Below are 26,927 nucleotides of genomic sequence, written 5' to 3' on the forward strand. Positions count from 1 at the left end.
CTTATTTAGGATGGTTGGCGTTGTGTTTACAAAGACCACAGTATCGCTTTTATTTAAACAAATGATTTTATTTCCTCTACTAAAACTGGGATTCGACAATTAGTCCTTAAGAATACAGAACATAGAACAGTACAGCACAGAACAGGCCCTTCGGCCCTCGATGTTGTGCCGAGCAATGATCATCCTACTCAAACCCACGTATCCACCCTACACCCGTAACCCAACAACCCCCCCCTTAACCTTACTTTTTAGGACACTAAGGGCAATTTATCACGGCCAATCCACCTAACCCGCACATCTTTGGACTGTGGGAGGAAACCGGAGCACCCGCAGGAAACCCACACACACACGGGGAGGACGTGCAGACTCCGCACAGACAGTGACCCAAGCCGGGAATTGAACCTGGGACCCTGGAGCTGTGAAGCATTTATGCTAACCACCATGCTACCGTGCTACCCCAACATGATGTTTGGGTTTACAACAGACCACCACTGCCCAAACAGCCCTGCTGTCACAGAGCTACCTTCAACTCTCGTGTCCCAGTTCACATTAACAAATGTGTAGCCTGCTCAAAGATGTACTGCCCAATGAACTGATCAATAACATCTAACGACATTCATCTACTGCTCACCTCACTACCGGTATAAACTATAATCTAACCTTGCTCACACTATCTGTCTTTATGACCTTCACTCGCTATCTCCTGCCTACACTGTTCCCCTAAGGTCCAGCGTCATTGCCTGAGATAGTTGTGTCTGCAGCTCCCTCTCGTGGCTCCTCTCGACACTACATTAACCCTTGTAATGCTGACAGTTATGATCATACCACAGCCAGGAGGGAAGGTTAGACTGGCTGGGTTGTTTAATTTGGAGCAGTGGAGGCTGAACAGAAACCTAATTGAAATGTATCAGATGAGGAGGGAGCTGGATAAGAGTGGATAAGAAGGGATTATTCCCCTCGTTTGAAGAGTTCATAACCCAGGGGTATGGGGTTAAGGTAAAAGGGAGGAGGTTAATAGCGGGTTCGGATTTTTTTCACCCACAGTGTGTTGGGGATCTGGAACTCTGTCTGAAAGGTGGACAGAGGCAGAAACTGTAATAATGTTGATAAAATACTTGACATGCACTTGAAGAGATGGGACAGACAGGGCTCTGGGACCAAGAGCTGGAAAGTGGGATTCGGCGGGCTGGGAACTTTGCAGGTCAGTTTGGACATGATGGACGGAGTGACCTCATTCCATGCTCTAAATTTTAACCATTCCCTAATTTTCCCTCAGCTGCATACGGAGATCCCAGAAGGTAATTTCAGTGATAGAGAAGGTGGAGGACACCTGCACTTCCTGAAGCCACTCTCTAGCTCATATACCCTGGCCACTGGGAAAATGTGGTTCGCTGTTCCGTTTGCTGAATCACAACAGTCAATGCACGCGGGGAAATCCTGCGTTGGATTGGAGGAATTTTGGACTGTCAGGACATCATATAGGCCTGATTGAAATGTTGCAATTGCCATCTTGATACTGAACCGCTAACATCAAAAATAACCACTTACCAAAGTCACATCACAGGTGTCGTTTGGTATCTAATCCTGTGCTGTACCTGTCCTGGGAGTGTTTGATGGGGACAGTGTAGAGGGAGCTTTACTCTGTATCTAACCCCGTGCTGTACCTGTCCTGGGAGTGTTTGATGGGGACAGTGTAGAGGGAGCTTTACTCTGTATCTAACCCCGTGCTGTCTCTGTCCTGGGAGTGTTTGATGGGGACAGTGTAGAGGGAGCTTTACTCTGTATCTAACCCCGTGCTGTACCTGTCCTGGGAGTGTTTGATGGGGACAGTGTAGAGGGAGCTTTACTCTGTATCTAACCCCGTGCTGTACCTGTCCTGGGAGTGTTTGATGGGGACAGTGTAGAGGGAGCTTTACTCTGTATCTAACCCCGTGCTGTCTCTGTCCTGGGAGTGTTTGATGGGGACAGTGCAGATGGAGCTTTACTCTGTATCTAACCCTGTGCTGTCCCTGTCCTGGGAGTGTTTTATGGGGACAGTGCAGAGGGAGCTTTACTCTGTATCTCACCCCGTGCTGTACCTGTCCTGGGAGAGTTTGATGGGGACAGTGTAGAGGGAGCTTTACTCTGTATCTAACCCCGTGCTGTACCTGTCCTGGGAGTGTTTGATGGGGACAGTGTAGAGGGAGCTTTACTCTGTTTCTAAACCGGTGCTGCACCTGTCCTGGGAATGTTTGATGGGGACAGTGTAGATGGAGCTTTACTCTGTTTCTAAAACGGTGCTGCACCTGTCCTGGGAGTGTTGGATGGGGACAGTGTTGAGGGAGCTTTACTCTGTATCTAACCCCGTGCTGTACCTGTCCTGGGAGTGTTTGATGGGGACAGTGTGGAGGGAGCTTTACTCTGTATCTAACCCCGCGCTGTACCTGTCCTGGGAGTGTTGATGGGGACAGTGTAGAGGGAGCTTTACTCTGTATCTAACCCCGTGCTGTACCTGTCCTGGGAGTGTTTGATGGGGACGGTGTAGAGGGAGCTTTACTCTGTTTCTAAAACGGTGCTGCACCTGTCCTGGGAGTGTTGGATGGGGACAGTGTTGAGGGAGCTTTACTCTGTATCTAACCCCGTGCTGTACCTGTCCTGGGAGTGTTTGATGGGGACAGTGTGGAGGGAGCTTTACTCTGTATCTAACCCCGCGCTGTACCTGTCCTGGGAGTGTTTGATGGGGACAGTGTAGAGGGAGCTTTACTCTGTATCTAACCCCGTGCTGTACCTGTCCTGGGAGTGTTTGATGGGGACGGTGTAGAGGGAGCTTTACTCTCTATCTAACCCCGTGCTGTACCTCTCCTGGGAGTGTTTGATGGGGGAAGCGTAGAGGGGGCTTTACTCTGTATCTAACCCTGTGCTGTACCTGTCCTGGGAGTGTTTGATGGTGACAGTGTTGGGGGAGCTTTGCTCTGTATCTAACCCCCGTGCTGTACCTGTCCTGGGAGTGTTTGATGGGGGACAGTGTAGAGGGAGCTTCACTCTGTATCTAACCCCGTGCTGTACCTGCCCTGGAGTCTTTGATGGGGACAGTGTAGATGGAGCTTTGCTCTGCATCTAACCCCGTGCTGTACCTGTCCTGGCAGTGTTTGATGGGCCAGTGTAGAGGGAGCTTTACTCTGCATCTAACCCTGTGCTGTACCTGTCCTGGGAGTGTTTGATGGGGACAGTGTAGAGGGAGCTTTACTCTGTATCTAACCCGTGCTGTACCTGTCCTGGCAGTGTTTGATGGGCCAGTGTAGAGGGAGCTTTACTCTGTATCTAACCCCGTGCTGGACCTGTCCTGGGAGTGTTTGATGGGGACAGTGTAGAGGCAGCTTTACTCTGTGTCTAACTCCGGGAGGATTCAGTCTGGATGCCTGAGTTGTGTTCTTCTCCCCAGCAGCAACATCTTCCATCAAAAGCTATTGTCGCTGTTGCTATGACAATTCTATCCACGTTACAAGGTTAATTCATAATGAATTCTTAGTGTATCACTGAAAGAACTGTGAAGTTGAATAGGAAAAGCTTTAATCATTTTTCAACGCGTTATTTTATTAGTTCCTTTAGAGGAAGGCACACTCCAATCATTGTAGAGCTCTTACAATGAATACAGTCATTAACATTCTTCGAATAAAGTGCTTCTTCATTCAGCACGGTTGAGTGTGATACTCAAGGCCAACTTCGCTACACAGCCATGCTGTTCAGCACACAGAGATCCTCCAACTCTCTTACTGCCTGCCTAATATAATGGTCTCTTCTGCTGTCTGCGACTCCGTTCCTGTTCAATATCCCTCAGGATAAACCAATGCACTGCCTGGCAGATTCAATAAGAACTCGCAATATGGAATGCGAAGATTTCTTTAAAAGGAAACATTTGTCGTATTAGAGTCAGTTTTGTGGAATGGGAATTTAGATCGCTCTGTCAAAGGAGCTAGTCTGGGCACAGTGGGCCAAATGGCCTTCGTTAACATTCTATGTCCTTTCGGCGGTGGGGCTTGGGTGAGGGGATGGGGGGTGGGTGAGGGGGTGGGGGTTGGGTGAGGGGGTGGGGGTGGGTGAGGGGGTGGGGGGTGAGTGAGGGATTGGGGGTGGGTGGGTGAGGGGATGGGAGGTGGTTGAGGGGATGGGGGTGGGTGAGGGGGTGGGGGTGGGTGAGGGGATGGGGGGTGAGTGAGGGGGTGGGGGGGTTGGGTGAGGGGGTGGGGGTGGTGAGGGGGTGGGGGTTGGGTGATGGGGTGGGGGGGGTTGGGTGAGGGGGTGGGGGGTGGTTGAGGGGGTGGGTGTTGGGTGAGGGGGTGGGGGGTTGGGTGAGGGGGTGGGGGTTGGGTGAGGGGGTGGGGGTGGGTGAGGGGGTGGGGGTTGGGTGAGGGGGTGGGGGGTTGGGTGACGGGGTGGGGGTGGGTGAGGGATTGGGGGTTGGTGAGGGAATAGGAGTGGGTGAGGGGGTGGGGGTTGGGTGAGGGGGTGGGGTGGGTGAGGGGGTGGGGGTTGGGTGAGGGGTTGGGGTGGGTGAGGGGGTGGGGGTGGGTGAGGGGGTGGGGTGGGTGAGGGGGTGGGGGTTGGGTGAGGGGGTGGGGTGGGTGAGGGGGTGGGGTGGGTGAGGGGGTGGGGGTTGGGTGAGGTGTTGGGGGTGGGTGAGGGGGTGGGGGTAGGGTGAGGGGGTGGGGTGGGTGAGGGGGTGGGGGTTGGGTGAGGGTGTGGGGTGGGTGAGGGGGTGGGGGTTGGGTGAGGGGGTGGGGGTAGGGTGAGGTGTTGGGGGATCGGTGAGGGGGTGGGGGTGGGTGAACAAAGAACATAGAACATTCAGTGCAGAAGGAGGCCATTCGACCCATCGACTCTGCACCGACCCACTTACGCCCTCACTTTCACCCTCTCCCCGTAACCCAATAATGCCTCTTAACCATTTTGGACACTAAGGGCAATTTAGCATGGCCAATCCACCTAACCTGCACATCTTTGAACTGTGGGAGGAAACCGGAGCACCCGGAGGAAACCCACGCAGACACGGGGAGAACGTGCAGACTCCGCACAGACAGTGACCCAGCGGGGAGGGCTGGGGTTGGATGAGAGGGTGGGGGTTGGGTGAGGGCTGGGGTTTGGGTGAGGGGGTGAGGGTTGGGTGAGGGGGTGGGGAGTGGGTGAGGGCTGGGGTTTGGGTGAGGGGGTGAGGGTTGGGTGAGGGGGTGGGGGTTGGGTGAGGGGGTGAGGGTTGGGTGAGGGGGTGGGGAGTGGGTGAGGGCTGGGGTTTGGGTGAGGGGGTGGGGTTGGGTGAGGGAGTGGGGGTTGGTGAGGGGGTGGGGGGGTGGGTGGGGGGTAGGGTGAGGGGATGGGGAGAGTGAGGGGATGGGGGTGAGGGGGTGGGGGTTGATTGAGGAGGTGGGGGAGAGTGAGGGGGTGGGGGTGAGGGAGTTGATTGAGGGGGTGGGGTTTGGGGGTGGGGGTGGGGGTTGGGTGAGGGGGTGGGGGTGGGTGAGGGGATAGGGGTTGGGTGAGGTGGTGGGGGAGTTGGGTGAGCGGGTGAGGGGATGGCGGTGGGTGAGGGTTGGTGTGAGAGGGTGGGGGTGGGAGAGGGGTGGTCGGTGGGTGAAGGGGTGGGGGTTGGGTGAGGGGGTGGGGGGTGGGTGAGGGTGTGGGGGTCGGGTGAGGGGATGGGGGTTTAGGTGAGGGGGTGGGGAGTTGGTAAGTGGATGGGGGGGTGGGTGAGAGGGCTGGGGATTCGGCGAGGGGGTGGGGGGGTTTGTGAGTGGGGTGGGGGTTGGGTGAGGGGGTGGGGGTTGGGTGAGGGGGTGGGGGTTGGGTGAGTGGGGTGGGGGTTGGGTGTGGGGTGGGTGAGAGGGGTGGGGGTTGGGTGAGGGGGTGGGGTTGGGTGAGGGGTTGGGTGAGGGGGTGGGGGTTGGGTGTGGGGGTGGGTGAGTGGGGTGGGGGTTGGGTGAGGGGGTGGGGGTGGGTGAGGGGGTGAGGGGTGGGTGAGGGGGTGGGGGTTGGGTGAGGGGGCGGGGGTTGGGTGAGGGGGCGGGGGTTGGGTGAGGGGGCGGGGGTTGGGTGAGGGGGCGGGGGTTAGGTGAGGGGGCGGGGGGTTGGGTGTGGGGGTGGGTGAGTGGGGTGGGGGTTGGGTGAGGGGGTGGGGGTTGGGTGTGGGGTGGGTGAGTGGGGTGGGGGTTGGGTGAGGGGGTGGGGGGTGGGTGAGGGGGTGGGGGTTGGGTGAGGGGGTGGAGGGGTTGGTGAGTGGGGTGGGGGTTGGGTGAGGGGGTGGGGGTTGGGTGAGGGGGCGGGGGTTGGGTGAGTGGGGTGGGGGTTGGGTGTGGGGGTGGGTGAGTGGGGTGGGGGTTGGGTGAGGGGGTGGGGGTTGGGTGAGGGGGTGGATATTCTTTCAACAATGCTTCAGGTATCTAGGTTCCTTTAACTCAATTTCAAAATGTAGTGGGATTTCAACGCAAACCTCCTACAGTTGCCCACTCTGGTCGGCTGTCCCCAACCCCGTGCCATATTCGTATCACTGGTCCATCCTTCAGGGACACTGACTCCCTGTGGTCTATTGATGTCTCGTCACCCAATTAGATCCATAAAAAAGAGAACTTTCTCTAGCGTCTTTCAAAAACCTCAGGTTATCCCAAAGCGCGCTACAGCCAATGACGTCTAGTCACCGTTGTAACATAGGAAACTCAGCAGCCAATTTTTGCACAGCAAGCTCCCACAAACTGCAACCTGATGACGATGATCTCTTTTTTTTTGGTGATGTTGATTGAGGGATAATTGTTGGCCGGGACACTCGGGAGAACTCCCCTGTTCTTCCTCACGTTCACCCCTCTTGAGAGGGCAGAGAGGGTCCCGGTTTAATGTCCGACAGTACAGCAATGATGATCTTGTCCCAATGGCAAAGAGGCAACCTCCTTTGTGGCGTTTCTGGCAGACTTTGCCTTTCCACAATAGACCTGTTCAGCTGTCGAAGAAGTGGAGGAGATGATCTCACTGAACCTCGCTGAAGTTCTGAGACTACATTCTCAACGAATGCACAATGTTCAGCACCATTCGCGACTCCTCAGATAATGAAACAGTCCATGTCCAAATGCAGCAAGACCTGGACAATATCCAGGCTTGGGCTGACAAGTGGCAAGTTATATCCACGCCACACAAGTGCCAGACAATGACCATCTCCGACAGGAGAGGATCTAACCATTGCCCCTTGACATTCAATGGCATTACCATCGCTGAATCCCCCACAATCAACATTCTGGGGGTTACCATTGATCAGAAACTGAACTGGACCCAGCCATATCAATACTGTGGCTACCAGGGCAGGTCAAAGGCTAAGAATTCTGCAGTGTGTAACTCATCTCCTGACCCCCCAAAGTCTTTCCACCATCTATATAAAAGCAAATTACTGCGGATGCTGGAATCTGAAAGGAAAGAGGAAATGCTGGAGAATCTCAGCAGGTCTGGCAGCATCTGTAGGGACAGAAACGAGCTAACGTTTCGAGTCCGATGATTCTTTGTCAAAGCTAACAGACAGAGAGAGTGGGGAATATTTATACTGTGGAGTGAGAATGAAAGATGAGTCATAGTCACAGAAACCCAGGGAAACCGGGTGCTAATGGCCACAGACCAAGGGGAAAGAGTGTTAATGGCAGTCCCCGGAGAGAACAAAAGATGTGAAAGGCCAAACAGCAGGGAAACTAACATCAGAGGGTGAACTGTAGATATGGGGGGTGTGGAAGGGGGAAGCAAAGAGGAGAAAGGGTAAGGAAAGGTGGATAAGATTGGGGGGTTAAATATATATTAAGAAAGACAAGATAGAAAGAAATGGTAAAAGACAGTTAAAATGAAATGGGATGAAAACAAATGGGTCGAGGTGGGATAGAGCTGATCATCTGAAGTTGTTGAATTCGATGTTCAGGCCGGAAGGCTGCAGCGTGCCTAACCGGAAGATGAGATGTTGTTCCTCCAGTTTGCGTTGCGCTTCACTGGAACATTGCAGCAGGCCAAGAACAGGCATGTGGGCATGGGAGCAGGGTCTTTTGTTAAAATGGCAAGCAACAGGAAGGTCAGGGTCCTGAATGTGCACAGACCTTTCTAAAAGGCTACTTGTTAGATGTTAGGATGGTTTAAGCCTCTGTCATCCTTTCAGGAAGTTAGTGTTAATGGTATGTTAAATATAGTGTTAAGATTCAGGGCATGCTAAATTAAATACCTTGAGTACTTAGAAGGAGAGATCGCCGTGACACAGGTATAGCAGGTGGAAGGCTGCCATTTATAATGCTGCATTCTGATAGATGGGGTTACTGGGTTACGGGGAGAGGGTGGAGGAGTGGGCTTGTGTAGGGTGCTCCTTCGAAGAGCCGGTGCAGACTCGATGGGCCAAATGAGCTCCTTCTGCACTGTAAATTCTATGATTCTGTTAATAAACCCACTATCAGGAAAAGTATTAGTGTCTAGTTTCACACTTCAGCAATTGATTTGGAATTGATTTAAAAGTGATTTCCAGATCCCCCACACACTTTGGTGGAAGAAAATTACTCCTCAACTCCCCTCTAGCCCTTCTATCCATTGATTTAGAACTATGCATTCACCTCTCTGCTGATGGAAACAAATCCTTCCGATTCACTTGGTCTACAACTGTCAGAATTTGCTAGATCTCCGTTAAATCTCTCTTCAGCCGTCTCAGTTCCAAAGACAACAATCCCCAGCCAATCCAATCTTCCCTGGTAACTACAATTCTTTCATTCCTGGCAACAGTCTTGTGAATCTCCTCTGCATCTTCTCCCGTGAAATCACGTCCTTCCAGTAGGAGGTGACCTTCTGAACAAGCGTTGTAACCTATTTCTCCCGTTCTCTTTCCAATAGGTTGTCGGAGACAAGATCCTGGAAGAGGAGATCAGTTTTCCGGTGAGTTCTCCACTGATTGTCTTGCGTCCCATCGTAGCTGAGTTAGATTTGGTCTACAAACTCCACCCATGTCTCTGTGTTCCAGCTCCTCAGCCGTGCCTCTGTTAGACTCGACTATTCTAGCATACACCTGGCCGCGTTCTCACATTCTACACTCCTCCCCCATCAATAATCCTGAACTCGTCCAACACTCTGCTGCCTGTGTCTTAACTCACACCAAGTCTCGCTGACAATGACCCACACCGCCATGGGCGCCCTGTGGAGAGGGGAGGGGGTCAGTGGAAAATCCCACCCCATGTCTCCTTTCCCCACCACATTGGCTTCCAGTCAAGCAAGCCTTTGATTTTAAAATTCTCACCCCTGTTTCCCAGTCCCTCCGTGGCCTCACCCCTTCCCTATCTCTAGAATCTCCTCCAGCCCCACAACCGTGCGGGAAACCAGCGCTCCTCCCATTGTGGCCTCTTGGCCATTTGCAACCACCATCACTCCACCATGTGTGGCCATGCTTCCAATGGCTTGGCCGGAATTCTCTGTCCGTTGGGATTCTAATTTCCCGCCATCGTCCGCCGGTTTCCTGATGGCTTGGGCGGGGCGAGGCTTCAACGGGAAATCCCACTGACAAGTGGCAGGACGACAGAATCCCACCCCCAGCCAATGGAGCGCCGCCGATAAACACGCGGCTGGGGACCCGGAGAATCCAGCCCCTTGTTTCCTGATCTCTGGAATTCTCTCCCTACACCTCTCGGCCTCTCCACCCCTCGCTCCTCCTTGAAGACACTCCTTGAAACCCACCTCTCTGATCTAGCTCCTTTGCACATCTGACCCAATGCCTCCTTGCGTGGCTCGGTGTCACAGTTTGTTTTACGAATCTCCTGTGAAGTACCTTGTGATGTTCATGACGTTAAACGGCGCTGGACAAACGTGAGTTGTTGTTGTTCAGCTGCAATGCGGTGATTCCGGGGAAATCGCTGTCATGCTGGAGCTGGGCAAATGAATCCGTTGGCATGTCTGTGGGCAGCATGTTTGCCTTTCTACCCGAAGGCCACAGGTTTGAGGCTCATTCCAGGGGCACGCACACAGAATTCCAGGCTGACACTCGGGGTGCAACGCTGTCGGAGCGCCGCAGTGTCAGAGGGGCCGTCTTTCACATGGACATTAATCCGAAGCATGGTCAGCCATCTCAGGTGGATATAAAAGATCCGACTATTTTGAAAATAAGTGGGGGAGTTCTCCCCAGTGTTCTGGCTAATATTTATCCCTCAATCAATGTCACAGAAACAAACGGTCCAGCCATTACCACATTGCTATCTGTGGGAGCTTGCTGTGCACATGTTGCCTACCGTATTTCCAACATAACACATGGCTGTGAAGCACTTTGGGAAGTCCTGAGGTTGTGAAAGGCGCCATAGAAATGTAAATCCTATGTCTAGGCAGCATTCTGAGGCAACAGCATGTGGGCTGTTCTGCCAACACTTGCATTGAATTATGGTCAAGAGGGCGTTGTTCGCGACCCCCTCCCCCCTATCGTGAATTTGTTTACCGCTGAACGTAGTTGCACACGTATTCGGGTTTTGTGGCCACACAACTTCACTCAGCCGCGATCCAGAATGTTAAACCCTCACCTTTCTCACATTGTTGACACGTGGAAAACGCACACTGTTAGCTTTCGGCTGCTGTCGAGTAACGAGTCAAGAGCTCTGCTCCTTTTCCAAGACACCCTTATTTTCTACATTCTATACAAAACTCTATCACCACACCCACACCAAACAAGTGCCACCTGCAACCTCTTTACATACCAGTGTCAATTATTGGATACTTAACATCAATGAGACATCGAATTGGAATGTCTCTTAACCCATTCCTCAACACGCACTGCGCATGCACAAGCTCGGCATTCACATTGCCACAGTTTGTGAGAATTTGCGGGAAAAGAACTCTTGCGAACGGCGGGAGCTAACTATCCTGAGGGGGTGCTGCGCTGCCAAAGGTGCTAACGTTCAGATGAGATGTTAAACTAAGGTCACATCCGCCTGCTTAATTCATCTGATATCAAACTAATGTTACCCATTGGCACAGTCCAAAAACCTGGCAAGACCCAATATGGGACATGGTCTGCAGCTTTGGAGACACTGAACCAACATAATATTCACTCTACTCAGGCACGACATTATGCACTGTGCTGGACCCCAATTTGTCCTTGAGATGTGGGCATCGCTGGCTTGTCCATCATTTAGTGCCCATCCCTAATTGCCCTTGAGAAGGTGGTGGTAAACCATCTTCTTGGACCAATGCAATCCATTAAAACATAGAAATATAAAAATTAGGAGCAAGAGGAGACCATTCGGCCCTTTGAGCCTGCTCATTATGATCATGGCTAAACATCTAACTCAGTAACCTGTTCCCACTCTCCCCCCAATAGCCTTTGATCCCTTTAGCCCCAAGAGTTATATCTAACACCTTCTTGAACACATACAATGTTTTAGCGTCAACTACTTTCTGTGGTAGCGAATTCCACAGGCTCACCACTCTTTGAGTGAAGAATTTCTCCTCACCTCTCAGTCGATAGCCATTCAGATATTAATTTGCCTTTCTGTTTTTGCTACCAAAGTGGATAACCTCACATTTATCCAAATTATACTGCATCTGCCATTGATTTGCCCACCCACTCACTCATCTACATCACACTGAAGGATCTCTGCATCCTCCTCAAAGCTCACCCTCCTACCCAACTTTGCGTCATTTGCAAACTTGGAAAATTACATTTAGTTCCCTCATCTGAATCATTAATATCTATTGTGAAAATTTGGGGTTCCTTGCATTGACCCCTGTGGTACCCCACTGGTCACTGCCTGCAATTAAGAAAAAGACACATTAATTCCTACTCTTTGTTTCCCGTCTGACAAAGTTTTCTATCCATCACAACACTCTACCCCAATCCCACGCTAATCTCCTATGTGGCACCTTGTGCCTTCTGAATGTCCAAATATACCACATCCGCTGGCTCCCCTTCATCAATTCTACTAGTTACATAGAACAGTACAGCACAGAACAGGCCCTTTGGCCCTCGATGTTGTGCCGAGCAATGATCACCCTACTCAAACTCACATATCCACCCTATACCCATAACCCAACAACCCCCCCCTTAACCTTACTTTTAAGGACACTACGGGCAATTTAGCATGGCCAATCCACCTAACCCACACATCTTTGGACTGTGGGAGGAAACCGGAGCACCCGGAGGAAACCCACGCACACACGGGGAGAATGTGCAGACTCCACACAGACAGTGACCCAGCCGGGAACCGTGCTACCGTGCTACCGTGCTGCCCCACATCCTTGAAGAATTCCAATAGATTTTCCAAGAATGACCTCCTTTTCGTAAATCCATGCTGACTCCGTCCGATCCTGCCGTTGTTTTGTAATTAAATGTTTTGTAATGGACTTTAGCTATTTTCCCCACTACCGACGTCAGGCTGACTGGTCTATCATTCCCTGTTTTCTATCTACCACCCTTTTTAATAGTGGGGTTACATTAGCTACCCTCCAATCTGCAGGAGCTGTTCCAGCGCCAAGAGAATCTTGGAACATGACCACCAATGCACCCACTATTTCTATAGCCACTTCTTTAAACACTCTGGGATGTGGATTATCAGGATCTGGAAATTTATCGGCCTTCAATCCCGTCAATTTCCCCAACACCATTCCCCACTAATACTGATTTCCTTCAGTTCCTCCAACTCACGAAGCCCTGTGTTCCACAACATTTCTGGTACGCTATTTGTGTCCTCCTTTGTGAAGACAGAACCAAAGTTTGTGCTTAGTTGCTCAGCCATTTCTTTGTTGCCCATTATAAATTCCCCTGTTTACACTGGACGAACTGACAGAGAAATTTCAGCTAGCTGGGGGGAACGAGCTACGGTACCTGCAGCTCAAAAACTTCCTACGAAAGGAGACAAGGACGTACCCACAACCGCCACGACAGACACTATTGGAAGACCTACTGGACGCAAGTATCCTAGAGAAAGGGAACTGTAGTGACATGTATGACCGACTGGTAGACAGGGACGACACCGTACTGGACGCAACAAGAAGGAAATGGGAGGACGACCTGGGGATGGAGATAGGGTGGGGACTCTGGAGCGAAGCACTGCATAGGGTCAACTCCACCTCCACGTGCGCAAGGCTCAGCCTGACGCAACTAAAAGTGGTACATAGAGCCCACTTAACGAGAAACCGTATGAGTAGGTTCTTCCCGGAGGTGGAGGACAAATGTGAGCGGTGCCAAAGAGGCCCGGCCAACCACGCCCACATGTTCTGGTCTTGCCCCAGACTTGTGGAGTACTGGACAGCCTTCTTCGAGGCTATGTCCAAAGTGGTGGGGGTGAGGGTGGAGCCATGCCCGATAGTGGCGGTCTTCGGGGTTCAGACCAGCCAGATCTATTCCTGGGGAGGAGGGCGGACGCCCTTGCCTTTGCCTCCCTGATTGCCCGCCGTAGAATCCTGTTTGGCTGGCGGTCAGCAGCACCACCCAGAGCTGCAGACTGGCTGTCCGACCTCTCGGAATCTCTCCAAATGGAGAAAATCAAATTCGCCATCCGAGGGTCGGACGACGGCTTCCACAGAACGTGGGAGCCATTCATGCAACTGTTCCGGGACCTGTTTGTGGCCAACGTACATGAGGAAGAATAGTCGGGTGGCCAAGAACCAGGGGAAAATGGGCGGGAATCGGGGGAAGGTAGCCGGGGGAGGGGGGGGGGGGGCTACGGGCTCGGTATGGGGGTTTGATGGCAAGCCAAGGCCCAAAACCAAACTATAAATAAATGCCTATAAACATGTGCCTCGGCCATATTGGGGAATGTAAAATATGTATGCTGGCTAAAGGGGGCGGCCACAATTATTGTTATGAAGATGCTTACCTGTAAATATTCATGTAAAAAATTTTTGTGTTTTCCTTTTTTTTTTTTCTCTCTCTCTAATAACTTGTAATTTGTCATATATAAAATATGAAAACTCAATAAAAAAACATTTATAAAAAAAATAAATTCCCCTGTTTCAGACTGTAAGGGACCCACATTTGTCTTCACCAATCTTTTTCTCTTCACGTCCCTGTGGAAGCTATTACAGTCAGTTGTTACGTTTCCCGTAAGTTTACTTTCCTACTCCAATTTCCCTGTCTTAATCAACCCCTTGATCCTCCTTTGCTGAATTCTAAACTGCACCCAATCCTCAGGTGTGTTGTTTTTCCTGATTAATCTGTATGCCTCTTCCTTGGATTGAATACTGTCTCTAATTTCCCTTGCAAGCCATGGTTTGGCCACCTTTCCTGTTTTATTTTTTGCGGCAGACAGGAATGAACAATTGTTGCAGTTCACCCATGTATTCTCTGAATGTTTGCCATTGATTATCCACCATCAACCCTTTAAGTAACGCTCCCCAATCCATCAGAGCCCATACAATCGTAGTTTCCTTTATTCAGATTCGGGACCCGAGTCTCAGAATCAACGATGTCACTCTCCATCTTGATAAAGAATTCTATCATATTATGGTCGCTCATCCCCAAGAGGCCTTGCACAGCTAGATTGCCAATGATTCCTTGTGCATTATGGGTGTCTTTTATCTGCATATAGATTGGGAAAATCAAATTAGTAACAAAACCGTAGAGGAGGAATTCCTGAGTCCAGGAATTCCTCCTCTACGGTTTTGTTACTAATTTGATTTTCCCAATCTATATGCAGATAAAAGACACCCATAATTACAGTTGATCCTTGATCGCGTGCCTCTCTAATTTCCTGTTTAATGTCATTTCCAACATCACCTCGACAGTTTAGGGATCTATATACAACTCTCACTGATATTTTCTTCCCCTTAGTGTTTCGCAGCTCTACCCATACAGATTCCACATTTGTCGGAGTTAATATCCTTCCTCACTATTGCGTTAATTTCCTCTTTAACCATCAATGCCACTCCGCCGCCGTTTCCTTTTTGTCTGTCTTTCCTAAATATTGAATACTCCTGGATGTTCCATTCCGATCCATGGTCACCTTGCAGGTATGTCTCCGTAATCCCAAATATATCATATCCGTTTCGATTTATTTGTGCTATTAATTCAGCCACTTTATTGTGAATGTGCCAAGTATTAAGGCACAAAGCCCCATTGTATTCTAAGCTTTATAAATGGGGGCACAGAGTACAAGAATGAAGAGGTTATGCTGAAGACACTAGTTTGACTTCAGCTGGAATATTGTGCACAGTTCTGGGCCCCACACGACAGGAAGGATGTGAACACATTGGAGAGAGTACAGAAGAGTTTATAAGAATAGTTCCCGGGATGAGAAACTTCAGTTATGAAATGAAATGAAAATCGCTTATTGTCACAAGTAGGCTTCAAATGAAGTTACTGTGAAAAACCCCTAGTCGCCACATTCCGGCACCTGTTCAGGGAGGCTGTTACGGGAATCGAACCGTACTGCTGGCCTGCCTTAAAAGCCAGCGATTTAGCCCTGTGCTCAACAGCCCCAGTAATGTTAGGATATGTTATGAGGATAGATTGGAAGGTTTGGAACTGTCCTGCTTGGAGAGAAGGAGGCGAAGAGGCAATTTGATAGAGATGCTCAAAATCAGGAGTGGGCTGGATGGAGTAGACGGGGAGAAACTGTTCCCGCTCGTCAAAGGATCATGAACAAGGGGGCACAGGTTTAAAATGATTGGCAAAAGAAGCCAATATGATGTGAGAACATACTTTCTCACACAGCGAGCGGTTGGGGTCTGGAATGTACGGCCTAGAGATGTGGTCGAGGCAGGTCCAATCGAGGCATTCGAGAGGAATGAGATGATTATTTGAAAAGAAACAATGTTCAGGGGTTGGGGAAAAAGGCAGGGGAATGGCACTAAGTTAAGCAGCTTGTTCGGAGAGCTGGTGCCGACACGGTAGACTAAATGGCCTCCTTCTGCCCCGTAACAATCCTGTGATTCTGCTGGGACAGAAATCCATTCATCATATTTTTAAATTGCTGATGTCAGTCATACTGCTGATTGGCCACGTGGAGACATGTCAACCTTTACTCATTTGCTTTCTGATTGGTTGAAAGGAGCAGCGATTGGCAATAGATTATGGTCAAAGTTCACAACCGCCTTCAAAATGGAGGGTGTGAACTGACAGTGTGCAATAAGGGCGCGATTCTCCCAGACAGGGAGAAATCGTAAGGCTGGCGTCAAATCCGGGCGGGTTTGACGCCAGCCTCCCCCTCCCCGACCGGGAACCGATTCTGGTCCCCGGTCGGGGCTAGTATGCCGCAGCCGTGAACTCCGGTATCGCGGGCTTAACGAATTCGTTAAGCCCGCTTGCCAGAGTTTGCGCCGGCTGACGCGTCACATGACGTCAGCCGCGCATGCGCAGATTGGAAGGGTCCGATTCCCGCGCACTCTTTGTCCTTCCGCCGCCCCGCTGTATCACTTCGCGGGGCGGCTGAGGGGCATTGTCTGTACGGAGTCTGCACCTTCTCCCCGTGTGTGCGTGGGTTTCCTCCAGGTGCTCCGGTTTCCTCCCACAGTCCAAAGACGTGCAGGTTAGGTGGATTGGCCATGATAAATTGCCCTTAGTGTCCAAAATGTTGGGTGGGGACACTGGGTTATGGGGATAGGGTGGAGGTGTGGGCTTAGGTAGGGTACAGACTCAATGGGCCAAATGGTCTCCTTCTGCACTGTAAATTCAATGATACTCAACATTATTTTGTCTTTCTCATTTGTTTGACAGCTGACATTTGATGAGTTCGGTCAATCTGCGGGTAACAGTAAATCAATGACGTTGACTGACATCACTACGGTAAGTGTGGTCTAATCTTCTTCCACCTTCAAGCAAATTGTTGTGAGATTCCTGTTGTGGTCACCTTTATTTTAAAAACAATTTCTTCATTAACGGGACGTGGGCGTCGCTGGCTAGGCCAGCATTCATTGCCCATCCCTAATTCCTCTTGACAAGGTGGAGCTGCCTTCTTGAACCGCTGCAGTCCATGTGGTGTAGGTACACCCACTGTGCTGTTAGGGAGGGAGTGCCAGGATGTTGCCCCAGCGACAGTGAAGGAACGGCCGATGCATTTCCAAGTCGGGGTGGTGAGTGACTTGGAGGGGAACCTCCAGGTGGTGGGGTTCCCAGGTATCTGCTGCCCTTGTCCTTCTAGATGGTCGTGGTCGTGGGTTTGGAAGGTGCTGCCTAAGGAGCCTCGGTGATTTAAGGGTTACAGAACCAAGGCAGGTGGAAAGAGGTAAGATGCAAATCAACCCCTGGTTGCTTGCTGAAGAGCATTTTGTATGTATCACATGCGGCTACCACAGTGCATCGATGGTGGAGGGAGGGATTCTTTGAGGTGGTGATTGGGGTGAAACCTTATTGAGTTATAGAACCAGGATGGCTGGATTGAGTTATTTTTTATTATTTTATCAGAGTTACAAAGCCAGAGCTCAGAATGTGGACAGGGGCAAACCCCAAATCCAGCTCCTTACCTTCTCCAAAAAACAATTCAAATTAAATCCAATTGATGGTCCCCACAAGAGAGACATACCAGATCCAGGCGTCACACCTGACCTCACGCTCACCTTAGCCAAAAGGCCGAGAAGCGATGAGTTATGACGTGGAACAACTCTGATCTAATTGAAAGGAGGAACAGGCTTGAGGGGCTGAATGGCCTCCTATGGAGGGCGTGGGTCCTGGGCCAATATTTACTCCTCAACGTATGTCAATGAGAATTGGTTATTTGGCCATTACCTTACTGCCAGCGCCATTTGTGCGATCTTGCTTTGTGTAGGTTTGTCTATATTCTTCCATGGGATGTGGGCGTCGCTGGGCCAGCATTTGTTGTCCATCCCTAATTGCTCTTAAATTGAGTGTCTCACTCGGCCATTTCATATTCAGCACATTGCTGTGGGTCTGGAGTCACATGTGGGCCAGACCGGGTAAGGGCGGCAGACTTCCCTCCCTCAAGGACATTAATGAACCAGATGATGATAGTTGTCATGGTCACCATTATTGAGACTGTATTCCATATTTATTCATTGGGTTTACATTCCCCCAGCCGCTCTGGTGGGATTTGAACCCATATCCCCAGAGCATTAGCCTGGGGCCTCTAGATTGCTAGCCCAGTGAATTTACCATTGCACCACCATCTTCCCATTTCCTAAATCATCATGGTGATTGCACTTCAGAAACATTCATCGGTTGTAAATGCTGTGGGGTGTCCAGACGTTGTGGAAGGGTGCTATCGAAATGCACGTTCCTTCTTTCCTTCTCTCTGACACATTTCTCTCCAATCTTGTTCTAGGACCAGCATCAGCAACTCAACAACATCCTAGGATTCGAGGTGTACTCCATGTTGTGTGTTCCTGTCATCTCCAAAGCAACTGCACAGGTAGTCGCCATGGGCTGTGCATTTAACAAGCGATCAGGCCATTAGTGAGTACAATGTCGCAATTGAAATCTTTAACCAGGGCCTTGAAACAAAATGCAACCAAAGCACTTGGGGTTCTTTCTGGAGGATTAGGTTTGAAAGGTTGGCCGGAACCTTCCGGACGTTCACGTCGGCGGGATCTTCCTGTCCTGCCGATGGCGCCCCCCCCCCCCCCCCCCCCCCGCGGGCTTCCCGGTGATGGGGGGGGGGGGGGGTTGCATTCAACGGGAAACGCTGGCGGGTTAATTCCACCTTGTTACGTTTGGCTCGTTTCGAACCTTGGTCAGATCTTGGGGGACTGTTCAGCGGCTCCGCCTCCCATCTTATAAAGCGAGGGTCACCGGAGGAGGTGGGAAAAAAAAAAAATCCACCAGGATGGAAACAGAACGGGGACATCATAATTATCAAGTAAGATTGAACAAATTGGGAAAAGAGCAGGTCAAGGGATGACCTCACATCGATAGGCCTTTAACATTCTAGAAGGTCTTGAGGGGCGATGTAAGGGCCCGTTTACTCACTTGGCCGGACAGCTGGTTCGTGATGCCGAGCGAGGCCAGCAGCGTGGGTTCAATTCCCCATACCGGCTGAGGTTAGAGAAATACAGCACAGAACAGGCCCTTCGGCCCACGATGAAGGTTATTCATGAAGACCCCCCCCCCCCCCCGCTTTCTCAACCTTGCCCCTCGCCTGAGGAGTGGTGATCCTCAGGTTAACCCACCACCAGTCAGCTCTCCCCCCTCAAAGGGAAAAGCAGCCTGTGGTCATCTGGGACTGTGCCGACTTTACCTTTACCTTACCTGGCAAATATTGGACACAACTTTGATTCTGTGTAAGTGAGTGGGTTAAAATCTCACCCAATGTTTCCACTTGTGTGGGAGTGTCCCAAATAAAATTGATAAATATATGATAATCCAATCAGGAGTTCTCTTTACCCAGAGAGTGGTCAAGGTGAATAGCATAGATGCATTGAAGAGAACGTTTGTTGAAAGAAAATACGCGTTGTCAAAGTTTTTCACCCGGCACTCATCAGGGCAAACGCAAGAATGCCAAATTTCAAAAAGGTGATCGCGACAATTTATACGACAGGAGATAAAAGGGTGCTGATTGGTTGGCAACTCGACCCTGAATGGCCGGGGCATTGCCTCGCAGTTGATGATTGGCCACCAGTTCTCTGAGGCGGGACACCCTGTCCCTTGTGGGGATGGGAATCCTGCCTCCATCCTAACGACGGCCAATTATCTCATTGTTGTACGTGGGACCTTGCTGTGCATACATTGACTGTTGCGTCTCCTCCATTCCAGCAGTGACTATTCTCCAAAAGTACTTCACTGGCTGTAAAGACTTTGGGAACGTTCTAAGGATACGAAAGACGTTATATAAATGCAAAGTCTTTCAAAGGGACTGATAAGATAGCTTTGTGTGAAAATACTGAAATACTATTGAGAGTATAGCTGTAAACTAGAGAAACCATCCTCTGTAAAATAGAGGTGTGGCAGCTGAGTGGTTTATGTTACTGGAGTTAGTAACTAGAGACTGAACTGTTAAGTGTGCATATATGTTACATATCACTCAGGGAGTCAGCATTGCTGTGGGAACACACATGTTTACAGCATGTTAAAATTTGGAGTTCTGGAGTGTGATGGTCAAGGCTCCAATTTATTTCACACACTCATATCCGACACACTCAACCTGTTTGTCTGCATTATGAATGCACCTTCCTTGGCCGTCAAGTCCTGGATTGGGAATCAGACCTGGAGCTGTTGGATCAGAGGCAGGGCCACTACCCACCATATCAGAAAACCTCCAATAATCTGGAGAAACGGGATCAAATCTCACCTGGTGGAATTTAAATTCTGTTAATTAGATACATCTGAAATGTTAGTCTTTGATTGGATTACGGGGCTTGGTGTCCAGGCCAGCGTTGTTTGCCCCCTCCCCTGGAACTGAGAGATTTGCTCGGTCATTTTCAGAGGGGGGCAGTTAAGAGTGAACCACGTTGCTGTGGGTCTGGAGTCACAAGTAGGCCAGACCGGGTACAGAAGGACGATTTCCCTCTCGAAAGGACACGAGTGAACCCGTTTCTACAACACTTGACGATCGGGATGACTAGCTTTCAGTTTCAGATGCCCCTGCTGCTGTGGTGGGATTTGAACCCCTGTTCCCCGGGGCATTAGCCTGGGAATAGGAGGTCTCTGAATCACTAATCCCGGGACATCACCAGTACATTATTATCTCTCTAGCTCGCCTCAGTAATGGTGTCCATGAAACCATACAGATTACAGTTGGCCTCAAGGAGCCTTGTTCTGAGGATCCTATCTCACAAAGCATGAAATAACAAGGAGGCCATTCGGCCCATTGAGTAATTCAGCACAGCTGGGCAACTCTGGAGGATTTACCACGTGATTTTCTTTTTTTTTAAAAATTCAGCGTACCCAATTCATTTTTTTCCAATTAGGGGGCAATTTAGCATGGCCAATCCACCTACCCTGCACATTTTTGGGTTTTGGGGGCAAAACCCACGCAGACACGGGGAGAATGTGCTAACTCCACACGGACAGTGACCCAGAGCCGGGATCGAACCTGGGACCTCAGCGCCGTGAGGCAGCAGTGCTAACCCACTGCGCCGCCGTGCTGCCCACGCCTCACCTTTCTTCCCTACCACAAGGTAATGGTCTCCCGGAATGAAAGATGATTCTCTGGCTCACTATTGGAAGCACAACCACCCGGGGAGAAAACCCGGAGGCTCATCCGAATTAATTCCTCTTGATTTCCTCGGAATGTTTTATCCGTGTCAGAATATTTAGCAATGCCTCGTTTGACTGAAGAGTTTGCTCGCTTTCCAATTGGCTGCGGTGGAAATCGGAGAGGATCTAATCTGAGAGGTAGCCAATGGCAGGCATCCGGGGATTGGGGCTGAGGGGGGGGTGTTGTGAGGCGTCACATGATGGGACGTGTCAGGCAGCCAATAGCTTGAACATTGGACATGGAATTTGGAGACAACAGCCCATGGGGGTCAGTATGGCACAGAAGGAGTCCACGCTTGCTCTCTGTCGAGTAATTCAGTTCGTCCCATTACCCAGTCTATTCCTGTAACTCAGCAGCTTTATTTCCCTCAGGTGCCCACCCAATTTTCTTTTGAAAGCGTTTATCGTCTCCGCTTTCACGACTATCCATTGACACTAAATTCCAAGTCATTGCCACGTTTATTTTATTCTTTCATGAGATGCGGGCGTCGCTGTCTACGCCCAGCATTTGTTTCCCCTCCCTAATTGCCCTTGAGTAGGTGGTGGCGAGCCGCCTTCTTGAACCGCTGCAGTTCCTGTGGTGTAGGTACACCCACTGGGCTGTTAGGGAGCGGGAGGGAGCGGGTTCCATACTTTTGACTCAAGTCAGAGTGGTGAGTGACTTGGAGGGGAACCTCCAGGTGGTGGGGTTCCCAGGTATCTGCTGCTCTTGTCCTTCTAGATGGTCGTGGGTTTGGAAGGTGCTGCCTGAGGAGCCTTGGTGAGTTCCTGCAGTGCATCTTGTGGATGGTACACACGGCTGGCAATGTGTGTCGGTGATGGAGGGAGTGAATGTTGAGGGTGGCGGATGGGTTGTCATAGAATTTAAGGTGCAGAAGGAGGCCATTTGGCCCATCGAGTCTGCACCAGCTCTTGGAAAGAGCACCCTACCCAAGCCCACACCCCCAACTTATCCCCATTACCCAGTAACCCCACCCAACACTAAGGGCAATTTTTTTGGACACAAAGGACAATTTACCATGGCCAATCCACCTAAGCCGCAAGATTCAGTCTGCACCAGTTCAGTTACTACGAATTGTGACTGTGAGATGCTGAATTAGGAGGATGTACTTTAGAATCAGGATGGGGCCTTTTATTATGAAATGTGAAGACTGGCAGGGGTGTGTGGGGTGTGGGGGGGGGGAGGGTGGGGGGGGGGGGGTGGGGGGGGTGGCGCGGGGGGGGGGGGCGAGGTGGGGGCGGGGAACTGATAGGTTCTTCAAAATGAAGAAGGGGTTTAATTGGACGGACACTGAGAATGTTGTGTGGCTGTGCCCTAACGTGGAATCATACATAGATTACAGTTGTGAATAAATCTGACCAATCGGCAGATGAGGAGAAATGTCTTTGTTCTTAACTGGTGGCTGAGTCTGTCATCAAGGAGCCTGAGCAAAGCTGGTGTCAATGGGAATCAGGGGGGAAACTCTCCGCTGGTTGGAGTCATACTTGGCACAAAGGAAGATGGGTGTGGTGGTTGGAGGTCAATCACCTCAGCCACAGGAGTTCCTGAGGGTAGTGTTCTAGGCCGTTAATATCTTCTGTTAATTCATCAATGACCTTCTTTCCAACAGAAGGTCAGATATGGGGATAGTCGCTGATAACTGCACAATGTTTAGCACCATTCACAACTCCTCAGATATTCGACTTTTTCTGCCCTACCACTTCAACCCATCCATCCCACCCACCACCCTCCACACCCTCAGTGAATCGATCAACTGTCTCTCTTGTTCACTGTCCCTCTCTCCATCTATCCCTCCTCAACCCCCTCTCTCCTATCCTTCTCCGTTTTACCCCCTCACTCCTTCTCCCTTTTTAGGTGTTCTGTTGTCCAATTTTGCCATATTTATCTCGGAGCTATGCAGTAGTTCTGACAGCAGATGACTCTCTTAGTTTCTAAGTGTGCAGCAGGTTTATGTACAACAGCATTTAAATGTCTGCCCTTGTGTCTTTGTCGCTCAATTTCTAGTAGCTTCTATGGTGTCTGTTTACTTTGCTCTGAGCCCACACCCAGGCTTAATGAATCAAGCACAATGTACATGGATCAGTTTCCAGACTCCCATAGTCAAACACAGATCAACTGAGCAATTGAACACCACCCCTTTCTTTCTCACTCTTTCCCTATTCCCAGCTGTTTACCTCTCTCATCTTCACTCCCTTTCCATCTTTCCCTCCCTCTCTCCCCCTCCTCTCTTACCCTTTCTATCAGTCCCTTCACAATCTTCACTCTCCCTTTTATGCTCTTCCTCACTTCCTCAATTCCTGCGCTTTCTCTCCCTGTCTCCACCTTCTCTCTTTCAGTCTCTCTTTTGTACGAGAGCTCCTCTCTGCACTAAAGAGGTCAGATTGATCATTATTGTCCTCACAGAGAAGTGCTGATACTGAGCTGATTTAATGATTGCGAGGGATATTATAAAAAAAACAATCTCATCAAAGACCTGGGATTGCTTATTGAGCACTACCAGAGGAAGTGATTTCTGTCTCTTCCCAGCACACTATTCCCTCTGTGGTGTTTATAAATCGGATCACTAATCTTCACTTCCAGAGCCTGTGAACGCTAGCACTCACCCAACTATTTACTCTGCAGTTCCAACAGTGGCTAGAAATGTGGATGTTTGTGGTGGTGTGTTGTAGTGCGGATTCTTTAGATGTCGCAAAGAACAATACAGCACAGGAACAGGCCCTTCGGCCCTCCAAGCCTGTACCGGTCATGATTCCACCCTTGGCCAAAACCCTCAGCACTTCCTTGTGCCGTATCTCTCTATTCCCATCCTATCCATGTATTTGTCGCGATGCCTTTTGAACGCCGTTAGTGTATCTGCTCCACAGCCTCCCCCTGGCAACGCGTTCCAGGCACTTACCCCCCTCTGTGTAAAAAACCTGCCTCCCACATCTTCTCTAAACTTTGCCCCACAGACCTTAAATCTATGCCCCCTGGTGACTGACCCCCTCCACCCTGGGAAAGAGTGTCTGCCCATCCACTCTATCCATGCCCCTCATAATCTTGTAGACCTCTATCAGGTCACCCCTCAACTTCCATCGTTCTAATGAAAACAGTCCGAGTCTATTCAGCCTCTCCACATAGCTAACACCCTCCAGACCAGCAACATCCTGGTAAACCTGCTCTGCACCCTCTCCAAAGCCTCCACATCCTTCTAGTAGTGTGGCGACCAGAATTGTGCGCAACATTCCAAGTGCGGCCTTACCAAGGTTCTATACAACTGGAGCATGACTTGCCAGTTTTTATACTCGATGCCCCGTCCAATGAAGGCAAGAATTCTGTCTGCTTTCTTAACTACCTAATGAGGAGATAGAACAAAGACAAAAAAAATTACGATGTGGAGATGCCGGCGTTGGACTGGGGTGAGCACAGTAAGAAGTCTTACAACACCAGGTTAAAGTCCAACAGGTTTGTTTCAAACACGAGCTTTCGGAGCACGGCTCCTTCTTCAGGTGAAGAAGGAGCCGTGCTCCGAAAGCTCGTGTTTGAAACAAACCTGTTGGACTTTAACCTGGTGTTGTAAGACTTCTTACCAAAAAAAATTACAGCACAGGAACAGGCCCTTCAGCCCTCCCAGCCTGTGCCGATCCAGATCCTTGATCTAAACCTGTCTCCTATTTTCCAAGGATCTACTTCCCTCTGTTCCCCGCCCATTCATATACCTGTCTAGATGCCTCTTAAATGATGCTATCGTGCCCGCCTCTACTACCTCCACTGGTAAAGCGTTCCAGGCACCCACCACCCTCTGCGTAAAAAACTTTCCACACACATCTCCCTTAAACTTTCCCCCTCTCACTTTGAAATCGTGACCCCTTGTAATTGACACCCGCAATCTTGGAAAAAGCTTGTTGCTATCCACCCTGTCCATACCTCTCATAATTTTGTAGACCTCAATCAGGTCCCCCCTCAACCTCCGTCTTTCCAACGAAAACAATCCTAATCTACTCAACCTTTCTTCATAGCTAGCACCCTCCATACCAGGCAACATCCTGGTGAACCTCCTCTGCACCCTCTCTAAAGCATCCACATCCTTCTGGTAATGTGGCGACCAGAACTGCACGCAGTATTCCAAATGTGGCCTAACCAAAGTCCTATACAACTGTAACATGACCTGCCGACTCTTGTACTCACTGCCCTGTCCGATGAAGGCAAGCATGCTGTATGCCTTCTTGACCACTCTATCGTCCTGCATTGCCACCTTCAGGGTACAATGGACCTGAACTCCCAGATCTCTCTGTACATCAATTTTCCCCAGGACTCTTCCATTGACCATATAGTCCGCTCTTGAATTTGATCTTCCAAAATGCATCACCTCGCATTTGGCTGGATTGAACTCCATCTGCCATTTATCTGCCCAATTCTCCAATCTATCTATATTTTGTTGTATTCTCTGGCAGTCCTCCTCGCTATCTGCAACTCCACCAATCTTAGTATCATCTGCAAACTTGGTAATCAGACCACCTATACCTTCCTCCAGGTCATTTATGTATATCACTGATCTTCAGAACTGTTATGTTTAAACATGAACCCTTTCTTGTTAGCCTTTATCTGTTTACAAATCTCAGGTTACTGGCATGGTGCCCCTCCCGTGCAGGTAGGCTGCTATCAAACTGTTCTCTCTGTGTTTATGACTATGTAACTCTATACATTTGATTTGATTTGATTTATTATTGTTACATGTATTAGTATACAGTGAAAAGTATTGTTTCTTGCATGCTGTACAAACAATGCATACCGTACATAGGGAAGGAAGGAGAGACTGCAGAATACAATGTTACAGTTATAGCAAGGTGTAGAGAAAAGATCAACTTAATATGAGGTAGGTCCATTCAAAAGTCTGATGGCAGTAGGGAAGAAGCTGTTCTTGAGTCGGTTGGTACGTGACCTCAAACTTTGGTATCTTTTTCCTGACGGAAGAAGGGGGAAGAGAATATGTCCGGGGTGCGTGGGATCCTTAATTATGCTGGCTGCCTTTCTGAGGCAGCGGGAATTATAGATAGAGTCAATGGATGGGAGGCTGGTTTGAGTGATGGATTGGGCTACATTCACAACCTTTTGTAGTTTCCTGCGGTCTTGAGCAGAGCAGGCTCCATACCAAGCTGTGATACAACCAGAAAGAATGGTTTCTATGGTGCATCTGTAAAAGTTGGTGTGAGTCGTAGCTGACATGCCAAATTTCCTTAGTCTTCTGAGAAAGTAGAGTCGTTGGTGGGCTTTCTTAACTATAATGTCAGCATGGGGGGGACCAGGACTGGTTGTTGGTGATCTGGACACCTAAAAACTGGAAGCTCTCAACCCTTTCTACTTTGTTCCCATTGATGTAGACGGGCATGTTCTCCACTACGCTTCCTGAAGTCAATGACAATCGACTTCGATTTGTTGACATTGAGGGAGAGATTATTGTCATTGCACCAGTTCACCAGATTCTCTATTATACCATGGGTGGGGCCGGTCTCCAATGCCACATTAAACGATGCCCTGCTGACCACCTTTACATTCTAATGGCATGCACCTAATATCACAATGTGGTGAACCATGTTTAAGGAAGAGTAGACTCGCATTGGAGATGGTACAGAGGAGGTTGCCAAGACTGGTCCATGAGATGAGGGAGTTGTCCTCGAATGAGAGGGTGAGTAGGTTTGAGTTATATTCTTTGGAGTTGAGGACAATGAGAGGTGATCATGTTTTAAAAACATACAAAATGCGGAAGGGGATTTGACAGGATGGCAGCAGAGAGATTGTTCCCACTGGTCGGAGGACATAAAACCCGGGGTCACATAAAATCTGGGAGTCGATCATTTA

General features: G+C 49.9%; 1 protein-coding gene across 5 annotated transcripts in view; it reads left to right on the forward strand.

Annotated features, from left to right (window-relative positions):
* LOC119977213 (cGMP-dependent 3',5'-cyclic phosphodiesterase) overlaps nt 1–26,927 on the forward strand; it is a 440,646-nt gene that overhangs the window by 309,524 nt on the left and 104,195 nt on the right. For all 5 annotated transcript variants that reach the window (XM_038817928.1, XM_038817926.1, XM_038817924.1 and 2 more), the window contains 3 exons: nt 8,863–8,904; nt 16,658–16,726; nt 18,219–18,349. In XM_038817928.1, coding sequence (XP_038673856.1) covers nt 8,863–8,904; nt 16,658–16,726; nt 18,219–18,349 — 242 coding nt within the window. The remainder of the gene's footprint in view (nt 1–8,862; nt 8,905–16,657; nt 16,727–18,218; nt 18,350–26,927) is intronic.

The sequence above is a fragment of the Scyliorhinus canicula genome, chromosome 14 (assembly GCF_902713615.1).
Source record: "Scyliorhinus canicula chromosome 14, sScyCan1.1, whole genome shotgun sequence".
Classification (NCBI taxonomy): Eukaryota; Metazoa; Chordata; class Chondrichthyes; order Carcharhiniformes; family Scyliorhinidae; genus Scyliorhinus; species Scyliorhinus canicula.